The 16,184-nt window shown below is 38.3% G+C and overlaps 1 protein-coding gene across 5 annotated transcripts in view; it reads right to left on the bottom strand.

Moving 5' to 3' along the window:
- The window catches only part of SEC23B (Sec23 homolog B, coat complex II component), a 34,381-nt gene that overhangs the window by 6,176 nt on the left and 12,021 nt on the right, over window positions 1-16,184 (bottom strand). For all 5 annotated transcript variants that reach the window (XM_023537592.1, XM_023537587.1, XM_023537597.1 and 2 more), the window contains exons 10-19: window positions 15,742-15,865; window positions 14,629-14,709; window positions 11,180-11,269; window positions 10,358-10,464; window positions 8,853-9,006; window positions 6,050-6,127; window positions 4,024-4,185; window positions 2,912-2,998; window positions 840-995; window positions 419-484 (exon numbers count right to left, since the gene is read on the bottom strand). In XM_023537592.1, the coding sequence (XP_023393360.1) occupies window positions 419-484; window positions 840-995; window positions 2,912-2,998; window positions 4,024-4,185; window positions 6,050-6,127; window positions 8,853-9,006; window positions 10,358-10,464; window positions 11,180-11,269; window positions 14,629-14,709; window positions 15,742-15,865 (1,105 nt within the window). The remainder of the gene's footprint in view (window positions 1-418; window positions 485-839; window positions 996-2,911; window positions 2,999-4,023; window positions 4,186-6,049; window positions 6,128-8,852; window positions 9,007-10,357; window positions 10,465-11,179; window positions 11,270-14,628; window positions 14,710-15,741; window positions 15,866-16,184) is intronic.

Here is a 16,184-nt window from a genome sequence, read left to right as displayed (position 1 = left end):
CAGAAAGAAAAGATTCATTTGAAAGAGACAGAAATGGTTGGAATAATTAGATAAAGAAAGAATCACAGGCTGAAAAGAGGAGGCAAATCAATGGTGAGCAGATATAGATGTTTTTGCCCTGCCCTCTTGGACGAGAGAGGGGAGGACTTGGGGCAATGCTGCTGTCTATGAGAGCCAAATGGAGGCCATACCATGGCATTCTGTCCTCTGGCGTAAATCTGTCATATTATGCTGTGTATTGGAGAAGAGGATCCACATTGAGTAGTGAATCTCCAAACCCAAGCTATTTTCAAAGTTATTTTTCCCAGCAAAATACTAAAGTTATTCTAGTAGTCTGTAGGCCAAAATGAATCTCATTTATGACAAGTTTTTTAAAAAGTAGCCTGGCTTCCTCCCCAAATACCTGACAATTTCTTACCTGTCCCCAAGCATACAAGTTATTGTGCGTCTGAGATGGGTTCACTTTGGACAAAAGGAATCGAGCCTTTAAAAAAAAAAAAAAAAAAAAGAATTAAAAGTACAATATTAATGCACTAGAGAAAAAAATGTTTTTACGTTTCTTTCATTAAATTAGATATATTTTTAATGCACAGGAACTCATTTCTTTAGCTTAAGCCCAATAGCTCTCCATTTATTAGGGTTCAAGAAATATATGTATTTTATTTTGGTAATCCTCTACTTTTATATTAACGTATTTTGACCTCTCATTTAAAAAGAAGTCATGTTTGAAAGTTTATGTGTATGTCAATTTATGTCACCACATAAAATATTAACCATGATGTTTGGATTTACAGCCATAAAAACAAGTCAATACCAGAGCTAGAATTCAGCTCACTCACCTGACTGCCTCCGTGCTCCGTGTTAATGTAACGTGGCATTGGGAAGCGTGCTTGCAGAATTTCTTGAGCATCATCCAGTGGTGCCTGCAGAAGGTGCTTGAAGTTTTCATACTCAGGCATGTCCTGGTACCCGGCTTTACGCCACTGGGCTATGGTCTACACCAAAACAAACAAACCAAAACTATTGTAGAAACACTGAAACAACAGCCTTCTTTGACACTTTTGACATACTAACACTAGCTCCCACCCAACCTGGGTCCCCAGAACTTGTTTCCAGTGAAAATATCTTATTTAAGAATGATAAGTTTCAGAGGTAAACAAAGTGGAGCTGACTAGAAGCATGAGTCAGCAAAGAAGTGCACCCAGGACACCCCACCTCCGCAGTTCTCCCAGAAGTGTCAGAGTCATCAGTCGTACCTCCTCTTCCCTTCCTAAGTATAAACATCAACTAGCTAAAACACCAGGGATTAGTTGTCCCAAGATGCCCTTCCTTTCCACTTCCACTGCTATCACTCAGCCTAGCATCTCAATTCCTCACATCTGGCAGGGAAAGGGATTTGTAGGCTGCCTGCATAGAATCCATTCCCCTTCTCTTGCCTATCAGCACAAGCTGTACACTCTCTTCCAGGGCATAACAATCATACAGACCTGGTAGGATTGACCCCATCCCCAACCTCTGCTCCCGTGGGCTCTGAGCGGAGATGCTCCAAGTATGGGACTTAGGCTATGAGTAGAAGGCAATATACTAAAGTGTGGAAAGTAAAGACTGTCTCCCCAACGAGGCTAACCACTTTGTGTGTCATTCTTTTGTTTATTCCTATCAGCAACTGGTCTAGGAAATATCTTGAATACACAGAAAACAAAAAAATATGTGTTGATTATTTTTATAAATAAGCTTAAGTGTTTTCACACATAAACTGTTAATCTGATACCAGAAAGAGGATTCTCTTTAGACACTTTCTTCTGCAGCCTTTTCTCCCTTCTCAAGAGTTTCCAGAACTTAATTTTTTGACTGGTGGCCTGGACAAAATGACCATAAGCTCACTTGGGTGCAAGAGTGCCTGAGAACACCAACAACCAACAGACTTAGGACTTTTGGAGGGTGAGAATGATGTCATCCTCTTTGTCATTAGAACCAATCACTTGCACACAGAAGGTACTCATGAATGAGTGAACGAATAGGACCTGGGGCTGCCTATAAGGGATGAGCTGAAGGCAAAGAAAGTTATGTTGTGATTACTGCTCCTAAAAGTACCAGTGGGAACAGCAGCTGGTCACCACTGGCTCTTGGTCTAGGACTATCACTGATGGCTTATCATCTGTGGGTGAGCGGCAAGCAGACTGGGTATTAATATGCTGAAAAAAGTTTAAAGTTATAAAATGCCTGTTAGTATTAGAAAACAAATTTTCTAAGTTATTAAAGGAATTCTGAAACACAATTTGTATCTTTTCAGGACATGTGAAATCACTTCTAATACATACACACTAGGAAGTCAAGTCAACCACCAAAGCAATTTACTGCCAGTAAAGAATGTACAATAGAAGAAAAAGAATATAACACTGAATATAATGCTCGGTTAAATGATTTTCTTCAGAGGAGCCATTCCCTTTCATAGGGCATGAACCTCTTTGAGAAAAAAATGGACTCTGCCCTGACAGCTAACCATAGCCATCCACAGACCCAGCGTTAAGGTTCACTGTGCCACAGTATTTCTAAGAAAAACTTTACTCTCAAACGTATGAGTGTTTACTAGTAACTCTAACATAACTCTGAAAGGGTAGTAGTGTGTATAAAGTTTACTGAGGAAAAGTAATTGATCTTGCCTGACAACTCAGAAAGCAATATTGTAATTTAAAAAGGACTACCTGAGATTTACTTACAACAAATGCTATTAATATTATTAATAAATATCTCAGGGACCTGAAAAAAGACTTCATTCACTAGAATAAAAGCCACTATACTCATTATAATAAACTGTGGGTTTTCCAAGCCCAGATTCTTGTTTCAAATGCATAAAGCCTAAATTAAGGAGAAAGTAAAAACAATAGTAAGAAAAGAAATATCATCTTACCTCACCAAGATAAATGACAATTTGGAAGAAAGTATCCATCAGCAAAATTCTATCAGCTAGAATACTGCTGCTGTCCAATAGTACTGGCTGAAAAAAAAGGGAGAGAAATGGCATTGGTCTTTCCTCTGTTCCCACATGGCCAGAACAGCTATAAGGGACTCTTACAAATGGCACCGGGTGCAATGGCTCTCCTTCTCCTTCAGGTCACATTTCTATATTCTGCTTCCTGACTCAGTTTTAAGTTTCAACTTTACAGAAGAAAGAGGCTCCAAATAATCTCTCATCATTTGGGAAGGAAGATTGACATCATTTGCTCTAGGAACCAAAAGTTGTTCCAAACATTCTCAGTTTTATGCTAGAAATGTATTTTATGTATCAGTGAGACACATTCTCTTAAATCTACTACAGCTGTAGATGACAGGTAACAGGGTTGCCTATATGAAAAAGTACATCTTTTAATACAAGTTTTGAAAGTTTACTACAAAATACATTTTTTAATGATTTTTATTTTAATAATAAAAGTAACATACTCATTAAAAAAAAACTGAACCCAAGTACAATGAATACAGTTTGGTTTATTTCCATATAGCTTTTGATTCTTGCAGGCTTTTTAGAAAACGTAATCTAGAAAAGTTTCTATTTTGATTTTTTTCATATAATATTTGAACATAAAGATTTATCTATTTTACTATGTTAAATAAACTTTGTGAATATTTCTTAGGTCTTCCTACTGTTGAACATTTGGATTGTTTTCTGATTTTCTATTCTAATAGTTCTTTCACTATTTCTTTGAACAAATCTTTTTCTGTATATAGGAGTATTTTCTTCAGATACAAGACATGGAATTACTACTGGGTCAAAGTATTTGAACAAACTGAAAAAAGTACTATGTATTTTTAAGTGTTTTTTAAGTCCCTTTCACAGATTGTAGCTTTACATGCCCATGACTTTTTCTTATGCATATTTTTAAGACTCAGGAATAATGTTAAATTACTATAAAGACTCAACATTTTTTTTTTTACAGTTTTGCTTTAAGAATAAATTTGTTAGAAAAAAAACAGTATGTAGTAGATGATTCCAATTCTGAAAAAAGCATTCACATGAAGCCTTACCTCTGGTGGTCCATGGAACGAATAGGAGTAGAGAATGGGCTGGATCATGATGAGGGACTGGGTCAGATCCTGTCGGGCAAAATGGTGTCTGTAATACGACGACTCATCAGGACTGTTGTTAAACACTTGAAGAAATGGAGATCTTCTAAGATGGAACATGAACTGCATTCACAATGAAAAAGAGATAAATGCATATTGCTGTAACCTTCTTATATACCTAGCAAGTAGACTCGCCTTAGGTCACTGAAACAGGAGAATACAGACTATAATAAAAACAACCTGTTCATAAAACAGAGAGTAAAATGGTGATACCAGAGGCTGGGAAAATGGGAAATGTAAAGTTGTTTAATGGGTATAGCATTTTAGCTTTGCAAGATAACAAAGTTCTGGAGAGCTATTGCACAGTAATGTGAACATACCTCAGTACTGAACAGTAAACTTAAAAATGATTAAGATTGTAAATTTTATGTTTTTTACAATTAGAATTCTTAAAAATTATTTTAAAAGAGTAAGGGGAACCTCTGGGTATGTCAAAGCTTCCACATGAAATGGGAAAGGCAAAGAAGTGTTTATTTCTGGAGTCACTGAGCCAGGCTGCAGAGATGGAATGTCCGCTCTCAAAGGGGTCAGGGTTCAATGGAGAAAAGTCATTCTTGGGGGAGCATAGTATGAACTCCAGTACAGGAAAGTACTGCTTACAGTGGGGTGAGAGTGGATGGGAACAGGAGACTTCCCAAAGCCACTTAAGTCTGAAAGACATCTATGAGGCCAGAGGGCCAGGGAGAGGAGACTCCAAGCACATTAACAGCAAATGAGAAGTTAGAGAGCTCAGATACAGGCTAGTCTGTTGGAAAAGTCCCGGGCAAAAGATTGCAAACCACTTCTCCAGACCGACACCTTCCTTCTAAAGAGGAAACCAATATCCACAGGGGTCTAGGACATGATCCAAATTCAGAAGCAAAAGAGCCAGTGCTGGAAGTTGGCCCTGACTTTGGCTCATCCCACAATGCTGCACAGGCTCAACTGCCCAGGTACAGGCCTGTGAAGGGTGTATATCAGAGACCACAGAGCCTTATCCTGAGCTAGGGGTCAAGTGAGGTCGTGATCTCTGAGAACACTTTTAACCCTGAATCCAAGCTATACAAGTTCAGGACTGAAACTGTTGTCCACTTTCCAAAGCAAATATTTGAAAGGATAACACACATTTGGATATGTAAGTCCTCATGAATTTATTTAAAAATGAAAGTTTGCTTCTATTTATTCCTCATAAAGGCTCACCTGAGGGAAGAAAAAATAAAGTTGAGTTTGCTTCCAGTTCTGAAAAAGCCACACCGGTGAATGGCCCAACCTGAAAAGTCCCAGGCCCCAGCTGTGGAGCTGGCTCACATTTACTAAGTGCTAAACACTTGACTGGCCTCAGCTCATGTACTCCTCACAGCCTCTCAATAAGTCAAGCTCTAGTTTCCTCATTTACAGATGATGCAAGTTCACAAAGTTAAATACCCAGATCCCTGAAAGCAGCTTCATGCTCTCCACTTACCTCTCCTTTCTCTTGTCCAATGGCTCTCAAATGTATAGTTCCTGCATAGAGCAGTTATTTACTATTGATTATCCTATTGATTCCTAGTTAAAATACAGCATAATAACCATGGACATATCATTAGATATCTGTCATATTAACATGGTCTCCTTTATTATATTCATCTCTCATGTGTGCTTCATTTTTTTTTGTTTGCTGCTGAGGTGACCCAGAACTTCTACAAATTACAGATTCTATTGTGGCCTTATAGCAATGACCCTGTTTTGCCTTTTATACACTTATTTTCTCCTCTCTGCATGTTATCTGTCTTCTGTAGGGCTCAAGCACTGCACTGTCTTGTAGTATTCATCTTGAAGTTAATAACCTTCATTACCTATAGCCTGAGTCTCAAAATATACCAAGTCTTCAATTTGTCCCAAGAACAGCAAGTTTTATTTCTATCATAATTTATTCTTCTATAGTTTTTTAGAAAAATATATTACTTACCTGAGGATATAGAGAGAAGGAATCTGATAACCTAAAAGAAGTGGGGTCTTCTTTGTTATATTGCCCAAACTTCTGACACTGTTGAAAAAAAATAACAAAAAGGGGGGAAAAAACTCTAAGTTAGTGTACCTGGAAAAATTCTTGGAGTAGGATAGCTATGTTCCAATCTCAATCCTGCCACTGACTGTGAGTCCCATACCAGCACTTTTAAGGCATGGATGAACAGACACATCACCCGGAGTGTTGTTAAAATACAGATTCTGATTTGGCAGACTTAGGAGGGCCTGGAATCCTGTTTCCAGCTCCCAGGCCATGCTGGCCAAGGACTACTCTGACTAGTGAGGGGCCAGATGAGTTCTCAGGTGCCTCTTCCATAAGAAAAACATTTAATATTGTGAAGTACTACCAATTACAGATAAGCCTTTATTTTCTATCACTCTACAACTCAATTTTCTTTTTCATTTCTAAGGCAAATTTCTGAACAATGATTTTTCTTCCTGCCTTTATTTCCTCTTCATTTCAAACATTTCCTCTGGCCACTAGAGAATCAGACTGCCCAGCATCTTTAAAGAAAGCCCATCTCTGACAATCACCCTCTTCCAACCAAATCTAATGTTCTTGCACAGTTCTCATTTTCCTCCCTGTTACTATGAGCCAAGTGATCTCCCAAACTTCTGCAAACTTTCTCCTTCAGCAGTTAAAATAGTCTTTTTCTATTTTCTGTCATCTATCCAATCCTTCTCTGCCTTCTTCAATAGCCCCTCATTTTCCTGCACCTCCTAACTGTGGGCTCCTCAGAGATTAGTTCTTGGCCCCCTGGTCCCATCTCCATTGCTTCAGCTACAAAAGAACACTAGAGCCAGACCACTGTCATCCAAATCTCTCCCCTATATATGTCCACTGCTGACTACCTACTACAGGAGAGCTTTACTTTGGGCATACTTTGGTAAATTCACACTCAGCCAATCAAAAAATAAACTATTACATTAAAAAAGTTCATCTTCCTCCATCCTAAAGCTGTTCTCGTTTTCCATCTTCTACCTTGCTATCATTCTTGTAGTTACACACACTTAAAACCTGAGTCAACATCAACTTACTGGTTTTTGATTTCACATATAGTTTCACCAATTTTTATCAATTCTTCTTTTAGCATTCACCCTAATTTCAAACGCTCTCCCTCTTTAAATATACTGCCATCAACCTGGTTTCAGCTCCCCTGAACAGGCAAACCCCTGTACTGGTCTCCCCAACAATAGTTTTTTCATTCTCCAATTTGCCTTACATGGCAATGGTAAATGTAAACAACATTATGCTGCTGTCATACCCGTTTAGTAATCCTGCCTAAATCCTAACGTTAAAGCAATAACTTAATTTTAAAATTAAGACATTCTATAATCAAACTGCACTTCCACGGCCTCTCTCCCCAGTGTACAACCTGGCCTCTGTGACACTGGTCTTGCCAATGTCCTTGGCATAAGCCAAAGTGCCTGGCTACCTCCCACAGCCTTGGGCCCTCCCCTTGGCAAGCCTTGCCTTTTCCGCTCCACTATCCTACTTTTATAAAAAGATTTGATTCGAGGCTCACTTTCCACATGAAGCCTTTGCCAACCACTTGGACCCTTGGCTCAATTTTCAGATTGTGTTTGAAATATTGATATTCCCTGAAAAAAATGGTTCCATGAAACGGCAAGGGCAAATATAGTGCCAAACAAATTTAGATAGGTTTCTTTACTAGGCTTTCAGTGCTTTTGATCACAAATACCTGCTGTGAATGTCCAAGAAAGTAAAATTATGAGGTATGTCAATTGTCAATTTATTGCCAAATTCACCCTTTTGCCTGTTGTGAAATTGATCTGGGCTCTTTCAATATTTTTCCTTTGCCATCTGGTATAATGTTGAATTTTGTCAGGAAAAGCTGCTGGATGCAAGTGTTTGCTTCTAGCTTCCAGTGTGCAGCAGCCTTTGTGGCTTCCCCAGTGCCTGGCTCCTGGAGCACATGGCGGCCAGCAGCTACCCCACACCCTGTGTGCCTCTGATATGACACTTGCCTGTGAACAGTTTTCCTTGGCACCCCAGAGGGTGAATTTTCATCCAGTTCTGGAGGATGAATTTCTAGTTAAGCTCCTCTGGTACAACGCTATGGCAACTTCTCTGCTATGAAACTCAGTGAGCCATGTTGTGACCTTCCACCTAGGTCTAGACCAGCTCTGGGAAAAGGGGGTTCTTCCTTTGGTGCTCTATCTCTAGAATGACTACTAGAGCAGTGACTGCCCCCTTATCTTTATTCCTATATTTTTTTAGAGTTCCCTTTACTTCTTACCAGGCAATCCCTCCTTATTCTAATCCCCTGTTGTGATAGTAATATTTTATATAAAACTTTCTCTGTTTAAATTACTATCTAGTTTCTCTCTTCTGATTATAATCAAAATGGCACATTAGGTATATCTCCCTACACTCCCTGGGCCATGGACTCCTATTTGCAAAATAAAAATCTCTAAGATCTGGAGGGAAAACATAAGGCACAGCATTCGCAGTGATTCTAAAACAACAATTAACATACACAGCTTTGCATCATTCTCTAAATGTTCTGTGTGCATTGTTTCTTCCCAACTGTAAACTAAGGTCAAGGAAAAATGCCTATTTAATATTTCTTATCACAGAATATCTAGTGTTTGGCACAAGGTAAGCAACTAATAAATTCTTACTCACTGATTGTATAAAATAATGGGTTTAAGTGAGTTTTCTTTGCTCAAAAGTAGAGCAGAGACCAAGATGGAACCTAGTGCCACTGTTCTCAACTTACCAGTCGGATGAGCTGTCGGTCCAGCCACCGTAGGACATCGGGCCCCTCCTCCGACTCAGCTCGGAACACTCCTAGCCGTGCCATCAAGACTGCTGCGGCCTCCTGGTCAAACGCTGCTTCTATGTGCTTGAGCTGACTCTGTGCATCTGCCCAACTGACAATCCAAGAGTTAGTACCACGCTTACATTTAGGAGACCAGAAAGTCAGCTCTCCATTAAGATAATGTTAAGTTCTCTTCATATAAGATAACACAGATTCAAACTGCACTGTCAGTAAGAAATCATAGGAGTTTTACAAACATTTTCATTTACCCTTATGTGATCTGTGATGGCTGGAAGCAGAAGAAAAAAATTACAGAGAACTTCTCAACATTCCATAAGACATCAAAAAGTAGATACCCAAAAGGTACTTAAGTCTCCAGCCAGTGTTCTTTTCCCTAGGTCAATCTTACACAAATACAAATGTTTTCAAATTCATAAAATGACTTCTCCAGTATCATGGAGAAGAATTAGCACATATACAAAACTTTTCCACGTGAGTAATGACATAATGAACATAATTAAAAGACAACAGATAGACCAGGAACAGTTATAAGCAACAATCATCATATCCAAAATACACAAAGTTCCTGCAAATTGATAAACCAGAAATAGAAACAGGTTTTACAAAATGGGCAAGGGCTATCACAGAAGAAATACATATGGCCAATAAGCATGAAAAATGCTCAATCCACTGATAAATGGGGAAATACATACAAAAGTGAAATATTGTTCCATGTTTGTATGTTAAAGATTGATAATATCCATTATTAGAGAGGAGACAGGGCATTCCTCTTACCCTCCTGGGAAGAATACAAATTAGTTTCTTAGGAGAATAGTTTTGCAGTATCCAAAATTCCACTTCTATGAAATGACTGGAAATACTCATGGACACAAAGACCTAAAAATATGACCGCAGCATTGTGGGATTGAAGATAGGACTTGAAATAAACTTTACTAGAGGACTAAGACATCTCATCCAACACCGTGTAACATCATACAGGCATTAAAATGAATGAGACATATATATTATGTATTAGCACAGGAGATGTCCTTGACACATCGAGGAAAATTTATAAATGTACAGAAATGGGATTACAAAGTTAAATGCCAGTACAGTAACAGCACTTTACCCCTGGGGAGGGTAGGGGAGTCTTATTCTTTATATACTTATGTGCTGCTTGACTCTTTTACAAAGAGGAAGTATATCTATTAAATAATGAAAAATAATTTTGAATGAGCTTCCCCTTACTGAAAGATGATTCTTCTAGGCACATGGCCCTAGGTCTAAATGGGTTAGCCAACAATGCCCCTTCCTCCTCTTCCTCCTCCAATCAATTGAACCAGTGTGGACTGGTGAGAACCATTCAATGGAATTACAAAGATAAACTAATAGATGTTAAATTATTTCTTCATAGGAAAAACATCAGTCAGTGGCTCAACAGAAAGCAAACCAGAGCTGCTTACTTTCGGGCAATGGTAGACACACGGATGCGTCTCTGGGTGCTGGAGTGTTGATACTGCGTGACAAACTGAATGGCGCCTCTGCCTCCTTGGGGAATCGGGGCGTTGTGCTGCAGGGCAAGAGACCATAGACCTTGTTACTGTTACAGGCATGACTCAAACAGTCACAGAGCCCACTGTGCTCCTCCTAAAACAACTGACATGGAGGAGACGGTAAGGTTCTTTTGAATTTTGGATAGTACACTTAAGATCTGGGCATTTCACTATATGTAATTTTTACCTCAAAACAAATAAAAACACATTCAAATAAATACTGAACTCAATGACATGCCATATTAAAGTGTTTGGGGATGAAACAGACTAACTACAATTTGCTTTGAAATCCAAAAATAAGATGGATTGATGAATGAATAAGTATGTGACAAAGTGAATACAGTAAAATGTTCATTACAGACACTAAGTGGTGAGTATATGGGTGCTCGCTATATAATTCTTTTTCCTGTATGTTTGATTTTTTTTTAAATTAAATAAAATATTGCGAAAAGACCTGACATGCTCAAAAATTCATCAACATTATAATGGCTGGTAAAAGCCATTACTTTTCCAATGATCTTATCAGTTCAACAATAAAGTGAGGAAAATAATTTGCTATCTGACTGACAAAACCTTGGAATTAAAGAAACCACACTAGACACGTATCAGGTTAAGCACAGGCCCAAAAAAGCATCAGTGTGCAGAGACAGAAACGAGAGGCCATCAGTCTATAATAAATCAGAAAACACAACAACACTGAGACATAAATACTCGTGAAGAAATTCAACTCACTTGATTGACTACTTCAAAGTAGATGCCAAGTGTAGATGTGGGATCCAGGCCACAGATTTTCCACTGACTAGTGCCACCAATACCAAGTTCCTAGGGGTAAGAAGAGGAATTAAAAAAACAACTAGACTTTGAAACATACATTCCATCATTCTAAAAATAGCGAGTTACACATTTTAACACATCTAATCAAAATGCAGAATACCATGCTTTGAAAGTAATGTAATTATGCATTAAGAAAGTCATGGTATTTCTTCTATACTATTTTAATTCCACCCTAAACCATACACTGTCAGCTGAGGACAGCTGATGCCAGACTGGTCTCTCATAAAGCCATGCCAAAAGCCCACGTACCTGGCCACAGAACCAGTAGTATCAAGGAGGTGATAGAGGGGAAAGGGAAAATTTTTAAGGGAAGTTACATAACGGCTCTAAGATGGAGATTGGAGAAGATGCACTCTGTTTCTTTAGTATTTCCAAAACAAGATCATGAGATAGATGGATTCATTGGTATTCATTTTCCCTTTTGGTGGCCTTTTCTAAAAGAAGCAGGTAACATCTGCTAGAAAGAGCTATACCCAGGAAAAATGGCAAAGAAGTAAAAGGAGCTTGCATGCCTTTTATATGCCATTCTCATATAAGTATTATTTTAAGCTAAAGGCAATTAAAAAAAAAATGGTTACACAAGAGAAACTCTCTGCTCTCCCCTCTCTACCAGAAAGTGCAGAATAATTCTTCATTAGCAAAAACATGAAATGCTTTTCAGCCCAGAAACGGCATCAAAGGAATCCACAGAACAGACCTTGCTGAAACAACCTTACCTTCCATCAGTTTCCCCCATACATCTACTTTTCTATAATCTGACACCCTAGAAGCTCAAAGTCCCTTTTCTCTGTCTTGTCATTATTCTACAAATTTATTGTTCTTTTGTTAAGATGCTATATAACCCCAAGTTCTAACCTGCCCTTTGAGTTACTCATCACTGAGTATGTATGTGTGATGTGTATATGTATGGTGCAAACATTATTAAACTTATGTTTTTCTCTTCTTAATCTATCCTGTCAGTCTAATTTGCAGAGCTCTAACCAATGAATTTATGATACAGGTACACAAAAAAATTTTTTCTCCCCTACAGCTCCAAGGCCCAGCATGGCTGGTCCCAAACCCTCCAGAGCTCCAAAAGTACATTTCCTCACTAATACACAAATTCCTTATATAAGCATTTACCCTGCCTGTATCAGAGGAACTACAAAGAATTAGGCAATCAGTATTTTATAATCTCCAACGTAATACACTGATTCAAGCAATAATAATCAATGGACACAAAAACCATTAGGTATTCACGTTGTGCTACAATCCTATTCAACCAATTTCTTGCAAATTGCAAAGGGGAAATGTGCCCTTATAATGAAAAGATGTGGGGCAGTCATCTTCGCCACATGATCGAACTCATATCCACTAACACAGGATGACCAGACCAAAGGATGACCACACCAAAGTGTCCCCTGATAAAGCACAGTACGAAGTACACAGATTACTCAGCAAGTATGCTGGACAAAAAGGTTTAGCCTGAATCTAAGCACACTTTCAAACCTAACTTCTACTTTACAGGAAATACAGGGAGGACAGAAACATGTTAAAAACACAACTGAGAAGAAACAGGCACATCGAGAACATGGGATATTCTATTATAGAAAACACCTGGCACTGTCTCTTCAACAAATCAATGTTATTAAACAAAACAAACCAAAATCAAGCAGAAGAAAAAGAAATTAAACACTAGAAAGACCATTCTAGGTTTGAAAAGACTAAGGATAATACCAAATACAAAGCTGGTTAGAGGGTAAAAAAACTACAAAGGGCATTTGAGGGAGATATTAGGGAAAATATGGACATATTAGAAACTTGTTTCCTTAGGTTTGGTAATAATGTGGTAGAGAATATCCTCATTTTTAGAAGATGCATACTGAAGCACAGAAACACTGTCATGCAATATGCAACTTGTTTTCAAAGGTTCTGCAAAAATAAATGATAAAGCAAATACGGCAAGTAGATGATAATCAGATAAAGCAAATGTGACAAAAAATGATGACAGAGCAATTATGACAAAATGTTAATCACTGACTCTAAATAGTGGGTATACAGGAATTCATTACATTCTTCTGTAAACTTCTCTGCATGTTTGAAAACTATTTTCCTCTTCTTTGCACCCTCCATCCCCCATCTAAAAATTTCATGGCTAATGCCTACTGGATCCTAAAACAGTCAATCAGTTTGTATTAATTCATAAATTTATTTTCTTAAACTACTTCAAGAAGTGTTCATCAGGCAGATTTCAAGACTACAAAAAATATTTTGAATACGGCAGCCCTCCAAAAGCCCTGCCAGGAAATAGGGGTATAAGTCCCTCAGTGCTCTAGAGTAATGAATGACTCATCAGATGGGCTTTGGGGCAACAAACTGACTCATCCAAGGGACTACTGGAATATTATCTCAAATCGCCTTGCATCTGTCAAGTTCAACAAAAGTTTTATCTAAGTCGTCGCTAAGTGAATGTTCATTGCTAATGAAGACAAAGAAAAAAATCTAGTGTGGGTGTTCATTGTGCCAGGCACTATTCTAAGTGCTTTAGTTGAACTGACTCATTTAACCCGAGTATAGAGTTCAGTATTATTACTATCTCCATTTCCCAAAGAGACACAGACTCCCAGACTGATTAAGAGCTTTGTCTAGGCTACACGGCTAGCAGTGGTAGACCTGCGTACTGATTCTACAACTGGTTCTACAGTTCACCTCCTTGTTGAGAGGAAAATGAGGGAAAGACACGGCTGTAATAACCCCAGCCCAGAACCACCCTGGACAGGCCTCATCGAACCAAATGGTTTGTCTTTTGGCAGCAAAAGTATAATTAGAGGAAGCAGGTCAGTAGCAAAGCCACCTCACCATCTAGTGGTAACTCTGTTCATATATACCCGAAATCTGTTACTGAAGGAACAAAAATGTCTACATATATGACAGTGTTATCTACTGCCCAACCCATTCAAAACGGTTGTGAGAAATGAGACAAAGGTATCATCTCTAAGGACAACAAGCACAGAGGGATTTTGCTGAATGCTTGCTTTGTGGTGAATAAAATGCTTTGTGTCTAGCTGGCACAGAGACCTAAGCATGGGTAGTGGGGTTGCGGGGACCTGGACTCTAGCTCCTCCATGTCAGCTCTAAGTTTGAGCTAGATAACCTCTCTGAATCTCAGTTTCCTCTTCTCTGACCCTTAAGACATATGGACAGATGTAAATGACACTACCTCTCAGGGCTGTGGTCATCTTTAGCCATTCTCCCCTCACCAGACACCTCCAACAGGTAACACAATGCATGGTCATCACTCTCCGATATTTCTAACGGGCTAATCCCAGAGTAAAAGAGGTGAAGGTGAAGGAAGAAGTTTTCCTTACATTTTCTGACACACATGGTCCTTTCACATTCAGAGATACACAAGGACCAATGGTTCCTGCAATCTTCAGTTCTCGAGAAGTCTGAAACAAAATTATAGAAGAGGTAAAGTTAAAAATCACTGAGAACCACCCTCCTCTCACAAAAGCCAGAACTAAAGCTTAGAAGAAAAATATGGCAGCATTATCATTCCACTGAGAATATCGCACATGGATTATGATATACAAATGTTCTTAAAACCCTTTTCCAGGGCCACTGTAATCTGATTAAAACTTTAGCAAAATCCTCCTTTAGACACTGCATTATCTTTGTACCAACTTTAAAATTTATTGTACACACAGAAGATAACTCAACCAACAAATATTACATTTTTTTCCAAGCCCATGTACGTAGTCATAATTATTTACAATTTCTAATTAGTGAATATACTGTTTGTGTTGCTTTAAAAATACTTAATTCATGAACTCCAACATAATGACAAAGCAAATAAACACACTTAAGACTTTAAATTGGAATTCATTTTAGCAAAGTCCATTCCTTTTCATCTTTAAAAAAAAACTTAAACATCCGAGAACATTGTTTGAAGTTTAACCTAGATGATCTAATGATCATCCTCAATTCTCGAAGTAATAATTCCAATCTTATGTTCTAACAGCCCCTTTTAATGTTTTCTCATAACTAAGAATCAAATATGTAGGGTTATCAGGCCCTATACAGAAAAACAAAAACCAAATTCACAATCTGCACTATTTGAGAGCACTCCGGCTAGTCTTCAGACAGGCACTAACATAAGCCAAGGTTCTGTGCATGCAGCAGCCCATACTGATGGCTGAGGAGACACTCCATACTGCATGGTTGCCTCTGTTCTTAGCCCACCTGCCCTTCTAAGGCCTGCTGTCCTACAGCAGGACAGAACAGAGCCTGCAGAGGAGCCAGACAACTCTTTACTTAGAACATTAATAAATATACAAGCCATCCTCAAGAAGGGGTAGAATGAATATACTTTGTTGGGAACCTTTTACCTTTAGATGCCTGTGTCTAAAAGGCTGAGGCTTCCACAAGTCTATGAAATAAGAACACTATTCTTCCATTAAAGTTTAAACAATCTACAGTACCTTTACTTCCAAAGTAGCACCAAACGCCATTCGGAAATCTCCATTAAAATCTTTACTAAAAATTCTTTGGAATGTCTGCTTGAAGAGAGAAGTGTTGAAAGAATCTCCCATCACCATGTAGCCTCTAGGAAAGAAAAAAGAGTGAACACTGAGGATGAATGAAAGCCATTCAGGTGCTCCTTCAGTATTTACAAACAATAATTTTAAGGAGAAAAAGAAAAAAAAAGTCCATAAAAGTGCTACTTAAATGAAAAACAAGTTCAATTTGTACTTAAGACAGACACTATTTTGAAAACATTAAAAACAGAATGCTTTAGAAGAGTTCTGTATTTTGATCACTGTGGTGGTTATACAAACTTATAAAGATGACAGTCACAGAACTAATCATACACACATACAAAAAAATGAGTGCATGTAAAAACTGGTGAAATTCAAGTAAGGTC

This window comes from Pteropus vampyrus, unplaced genomic scaffold (assembly GCF_000151845.1).
Source record: "Pteropus vampyrus isolate Shadow unplaced genomic scaffold, Pvam_2.0 Scaffold7, whole genome shotgun sequence".
Taxonomy (NCBI): Eukaryota; Metazoa; Chordata; class Mammalia; order Chiroptera; family Pteropodidae; genus Pteropus; species Pteropus vampyrus.
Note: the sequence above shows the minus strand (reverse complement) of the source record. Positions and strands in the feature narration are given on the sequence as shown.